General features: G+C 33.2%; 1 protein-coding gene across 1 annotated transcript; it reads left to right on the forward strand.

Annotated features, from left to right (window-relative positions):
• Positions 1-1,006: 1,006 nt before the first annotated feature.
• LOC146934962 (FBD-associated F-box protein At5g44490-like) lies at positions 1,007-3,070 on the forward strand. The gene is made up of 4 exons (XM_085757563.1): positions 1,007-1,203; positions 1,303-1,942; positions 2,042-2,188; positions 3,014-3,070. The coding sequence occupies exons 1-4, from the start codon at positions 1,007-1,009 to the stop codon at positions 3,068-3,070; spliced, it is 1,041 nt and encodes a 346-aa protein (XP_085613689.1).
• Positions 3,071-6,714: the final 3,644 nt, after the last annotated feature.

The raw sequence follows: 6,714 nt of genomic DNA on the forward strand, positions 1-6,714 counted from the left end.
TTTTTTTTTCCAAAAATGCCCTTGACGTTTCCGGATTTCATAATCCGGAATGGTGTTTTCCTTTGTTAAAGGGTGAAAAAATGAGTTACGGATTTTTCCGGATTTTGTAATCCGAAAACTTCAAAAATAGGGCGCGCTACATGATTTTTTTCGGATTACATAATCCAGACACCCCCTAAACACCATTTTTCAAGGGAAAAACAGTTCAGATTATATAATCTGAACTGTATCAGCACAAATCCAAAACATGTTTTTAACATGAATAGTCATTTTAGGGACAATATTAATCTTCCTAACTCTTATCCTTCTGTTTTGGGTCATTGTTACCTGTTCTTAGTCAAAAATGGGTTTTCGGGCTACTTGATCGGATTGCTCCGAAACTTTCCCAGAAAATCAAAAAAAGTCAAGGACTCATTTTTCATTTTTTTTAATTTTTCATATTCTCAGAAAAATCCAAAAAAAATTGCACTAGTTTGATTTGATTTTTAGAATTTTTTGGTGGTATTTTTATATTTTTATGATTTTATTTGACAGGTTTTTATCATTTTTTTACTTAGTTTTTTTGTTGTTTTTAAAAGCAAAACTCAAAACTGCTGAAATGTGAGAGAGTCTGATTGCTGATTATACATAAGAATTGTCCGGTTTATAAAATCCGAAATAGTAAACATGAATCCGGATTTTAAAATCCGGACTGCTCAAGGGCATTTTTGAAAATTTTACAGGGTGCGGGAGAAGACCATAGGGTGGGAAAAGTAATACTCAAAAAAATATCTCTATTATTTAATTTTATATGTATAAGGCCCAAACCCACTAACAGTAATTAGTACAGAACCCTAATAATATATTACCTGGTATGCCATTGCAATTTGCAAACGCGAGAGGCAGGTGCTCACAACACATTAGGCTTACATCGAGCTTGCAAGGTAACCCTCTCTTCTTTCTCTATTATTTTTTTTTATATTTTCTTGGACAATTCATGTTTTGTTTCTTTCTGAGACAGACAACAATGGTGGAGACACGAAGCCAACGTAAGAGGCGACGTAATGAACAAGACCGGATCAGCGACTTGTCCGATTGTGTTCTCCTTCACATACTCTCCTTTTTAAATGCCAAACAGGCAGTTCGAACTTGTATTTTATCCAAAAGATGGATCAATCTCTGGAAGACTCTTTCCACTCTTACACTAAGTTCTTCAAACTTTAGGACCTGCACAAGTTTCGATCAATTTCTGTCTCAGATTTTCTCTCTTCGTGATCACTCAACTGCTATCCGTGCTCTCTGTTTGCACTACAATCATTTTATGGGGATTAACCTATACCAAAAGATTATAGAATATGCTTTTTCACACAATGTCCAACAGCTTCGAATCAGTTATGCTATTATTGAAGACCTTCCACCATGCTTCTTTTCATCTCATACTTTAACTTCCCTTCATCTTTCCAGTTATTGTTTGTTTCACTCTGGCTCGATGCAAATATTTCCAAATTCTCTCAATTTCCCAGCATTAACCACTTTGTCTCTAAAGTACATTGCCTTTCGTCGCAGCACAAGCGATGGTTGTGTCGACCCCTTTTCCGCATTTAACATGTTGGATACTTTGATCATTGACTGCTGTGTACTTCTGGATGCACAAAACCTTCGCATTTCAAGTAACAAGCTTGTTAATTTAACTATATGTATGTATGATGGTGTTCCTAGGAACAATTTCAGAATTTCGTTCGGAATTGAGTTATATGCTCCAACTGTTCATACCTTTGATTATAGTTGTGGTCAGTATATTTCAAAACTTTTTGGCAGCAAGAGCGTTCTCTCTTCTATCAAACATGTAAATATTCATTCGTCGCGTTATATGGGATCGGGGGATAAATCATCAATTATATTCAACTTACTGGTTGAACTTGCTAATATCGAATCATTGACCATCAATTTCTTTGCCCTTATGGTACTTTATGTCTGAAAATTAATGCTGCTTTTTAGATTATATTTATAAAGTATACAAAATATGACTTGAAACTGATCCTAATACTTCTTGTTTGCTTAGGAGCTTTTATTGTTTCCTGATATATTGAAGGTTAAGCTCCCTTCCTTGTTGTGTAACTTGAAGTCACTGAAAATAAAAGTGTTCCAACCTTCAAATACACCTGCCAAATTGGTGGACATTTTACTTCAAAACTCACCCTCGACAAAGGTTGACTTCATCAAGCCGTTATAAGGTGAAAGGTGCATCCAACAACTTTTTAAAGATAGTTTTTTTGGTTTAGTAATTTCATTTTTGCATTTTTTTGGTTTAGTAATTTCATTTTTGCATCCTTCTATGTTTCTATTTCCCGCAATGTCTTTAGTTATAATAACTTACTTTTAATGGATAAATTACAAAACCCTTATTTATAGAAACAAATATGTGTGTGCAGTGTATGCATGTTGATGTGTGCATCTTAAATCACAGAATCAAAAAGCTTTAATCTTTTTTATTCTCTATGCCCTTTTATTTATACAATTCTAATTATTCATTCTTACCATTCCACAACTATACATGTTTGTTTGAGTAAATTGAATTTGGATTCATAGGATATAATAAGATATATTGGTCTAGAAAATAAATGATAGAAATATGAAGAACTAATACCTATATGTTGAGGAAACAGAGAAACTAGTATCTGCATAATGGTAATGAAATTGATTTTCCAAGAATATGTGTGCATGCATTCTCTTGTATGCATCTTGAGTTACATGTATGAGTAGTCACAACTTTGAGATAAACTCTACCTCCTAACTTGTGAAAACATTTTGTTTTTAATTAAACTTTTGCTATAGAAATAGCTTATAAAGTTATAAATAAGAACATATATGATAACGGCTTATGCTATAGGTTAAGTTGTATATCCAAACAGAGCCACATATGAGTGGGAAGATATGATTGCAGAAGTAAATATGTACAGCATTATTTTTCTTAGTTGGAACTGTTGATGAATTCTTGTTTAGCTAAACAGTTACACTAAATATTTCATTTCAGGTAGCACTTCTGGTGAATTTTGCTAGATCCATGGCTAAGGTTTATGTGGTTCTGTAAAAACTATCTTTCCCTATGCAGAAATTGCTTTTGCACATTTAGCTTTTTTAAAATCATTAATTTTGATGAAAAATAGAGCACAAATACTGCAAAATCTGATACTTTTCTTCCCTGCGATACTTCAACTTCATCCTGGCCTTCCTTTGACATAGATTGTGTTAGTCAATTAAGTTATTGCAAAAAGTTGATTAACTTTTGCACTTTACTGATAGTTTATGATCATTTTTAATAGTGCGGAAACAATTTTAATATTATGTATAAAATTAATATCAGACGATGGTTTTGTATGGAGCATTTTGATCTCTATTAAAGGTGTAAGGTGCTCGACATTAACTCGACGCCAACACATAATTTCATTTAGGTGGTTTATTTTCTCAAATTATTTGTGAAAACCAAATAAAAGGAATGATGTTTGTCTTATTAACCAACATGTGTTCCTAATCAGCATATGGTGTAAAACCAAATTGAGACGAGGTGTTTGGTTTACTCTATACTATCAGACAACATATTTTGTGTCGTATTTTTTATTTTGTCAAAATATGAAGTTGTGTTGAGGTGGAAGAAATTTACAAACCAACAAGTGTTTGTAAAGTTTTCAAGTGTTCTATTCTATCACTTTAAACGACGTTCCAAATGCACTACAAATCATTGAGTTCCTCTAAGAACAACTTTTTCCAAATACAAGACCAACTTAAGTACAATGTGCACAACAACGTAAGTACAATGACTTGGAAGGACTCAATATAGAATCCTCTAAGAACATAAAACAAACAGGTAAAAAGACTCGATAAAACACCTAAATAAATAATATGATGAAGAGTCTTCAATGCTACTACTCAAAAGTCTGCGTGATGCGCATGCACACCAATGGAGCGATGACACGTCAACTCAAGTACAATGCACGACGCACTTAAAGGGATGCGCGATAACGTGCATGAACAAATCAACTGTTTATTTATTCCAAATATCAACTAGAAAGCAAGAGTTCCAAATTTTGACGAATTGAAGACATAAAGTGTGATCCCAAGAACCAGAAATAGCAATTCTAATCCCATGGCAACAAGATTGAGGGCCCGTTTGTTACGGATTAAAATAAAAATGATTTTCACATAAAATAATTTAGAGATTATATTTTAGAGATTTTGTGAAAAATCAGAATCTATTTTACGTTTGTTTACCGTAACAAAAATCACTTTTTTTAAACAAATAATCTAGTTTGTTTGGATACAACTATGTAAAAGGGATTTTTTGTTACAAAATTAGTTCAATCTTTTAAATCGTATTTTCTCTATCCTCTAAAAAAAAATCTATTTTTTAAAAAAGCTGCTCTTAACAACTTCTCATTTGAAGCTGTTTTTAGATTTTTTTTTAGATTCTGATTTGTTTAAAAATCTGTAACAAACGGATGCAAAACTCTTAAAAGTGATTATTTGTTTAAAAAAAGTGATTTTTTTCTTAAAAAAGCTATAACAAACGGGCTCTGAATCATGAACCTCTATGGTATTGTTTGAAGTATGTAATCTATGAGTCCTCTTTAATTATATTCAATACAAGACTTGTGTTTATTCATTGTATATTTTGTTTAATTCTTTTCATTGCTTGATCATGTTGGAAATGATTTTAAGGAACAATTCACTATCAACACTAAATTTTGTAACTGGAGAACTTGGTGTAGTGTTCTATTAATTTCTCAACACATAAGAAATTAACCCGTGTGAGTTATAGTTTAATGTTCAATAAATTTTTTGATATTACTAGTTGTTGTCTAAGACATTATAGGGTGATGTATTAGATAAATGGTGCGTTTGTTTCAACTTTAATAAAAATAGATTTTGAGTTGGATGAATCTAGAGATTTTTTTTAGAGATTTTTAAAATAATCTAAAGCTATTTTTGTTTGTTTCTTATTATAAAAATCATTTTTTAAAGATATGAAGCTCTTACATTTGAGTTCTTTATGTTTAAAAAAAATAGATTTTGGAAAAGCCACTTGAAATAGCTTTTCATTTTGAGGCTAAAAATGTTATTTTTAACAAAATAAATTTAAAAAAAAATCTAAAACAAACACTACTAGAATAAAAAAATGATTTTTTTTTAGATCAAAAAATAGATTTTTTTTTTCAAAAAAAAATCCAAAACAAACTGGCCCAAAAGAGACCTTAAGCTAAAAGTTGATTTTGATCTATTTTTTAAACTGCAGTGAACATAGGAACTCGATTGTAATTGTTCAGGACCTCAAATTACCAAATAGGAACATAGAGGGGATTCAAACAAATCCTAATCACCATCAACATTCTAAGTCCAATCTTTTTAATTGAAAAATCTATATTGGGCCACTAAAATTGACACCAGAAAGAATCAAATCCGAGACTCGAGGAGGAGCATACCTCCCAGATCCTAAGTCAATACCAGCAGCCAACCCAAGTGGGTATCTAAATCCAATCTTAATTTACTTTAATTTTCAAAACAACTCTGAATGAATCCCCTCAATCTTATATTTTTAACAAGTATTGATTTATCGCTAAGTAGAAATTAGACAGTCCCATTGGAGACGAACTAATAAGTTTATTACTTTGAAGATGTTTTGGTACACTTGCCAAACGTTCGTCGCTTATGTTGTTGACTCAATGATGGACGGTGCACAAAGCATTGGACTTATCTAATCAACTATTTAAGGTTTTTTGTTCCACATGATGTTATGTCGTCTTTGTATGCCACATTTTGTTATGTGGGATTTAGTGTTTGATAAGCAAAGTCTAATGCTCATATTGTCCTTGTTTTGCTTTAAGTACTTGTTATTTGAAACATACATAGATGTACTTGATCTTTTACTCCAAGCCAGAGTGTATTTGTTATGATGAGTAGAGAATAGAGAATGCATAAATTGTATTTGTGCATGATATGAAAGTGCATGAATATTCAAACGCAAAAAATATGAATACACCTTATTGTAGTTTCTCTGAGGGATGTAGAGTATGTATATCGATGTTTAAATCGGGATTATGTGTTCCCATTGATATCAAGTGTGTTTGTTTATATTAGTAGATTCTTGTGAATAAAACGACAGAAATATACTCTTACATGCCTGGACCGTCATAATATTCCTAAAGGCTAAAGATCCCTTCGCAAAGACCTGGGCGCCCTCCGTAAGGGCCTAGGCGCACTCCAGAAGGAAAATCCCTTCATAAAGACCTGGGCGCCCTCCGTAAGGACCTGGGCGCCCCCCAGAAGGGCCACAGGCCCAGGCGCGTCTTCCATGAGGGCGCCGCCTCACTTAGTCTCTAGAACCCTCCAAAATCATCGAAAGTACGCTAATACCCCGGTTGCTTGGAAACCAAGCAACCAAAGCCCAAACCCATAAACAGGCTATAAATAACACTCTTGAGAGCAGTCTCAAGGCATCTAATCATCAGTCCAAACCCTAGAATCCTAGTATTCCTTACCGTACTTTTCTGCAAGTACAGTTGGCGCCGTCTGTGGGAAAAGGTAAAACTAGCCTTGACCACGTTTCTAAATCGCAAATCGTGATTTGGAAAACCTAAAACCAGACCTCTGAATCGTAAGACCACCTTACGGCTTGGAAACCCCTTTCCTTTGCAAACCTAAATCGCACCTCACGTACGATTTAGAGAAAAGCCTTTCATC

The sequence above is a fragment of the Medicago sativa genome, chromosome 3, assembly GCF_051527215.1.
Source record: "Medicago sativa cultivar Bolivia chromosome 3, Bolivia_mono, whole genome shotgun sequence".
NCBI lineage: Eukaryota > Viridiplantae > Streptophyta > Magnoliopsida > Fabales > Fabaceae > Medicago > Medicago sativa.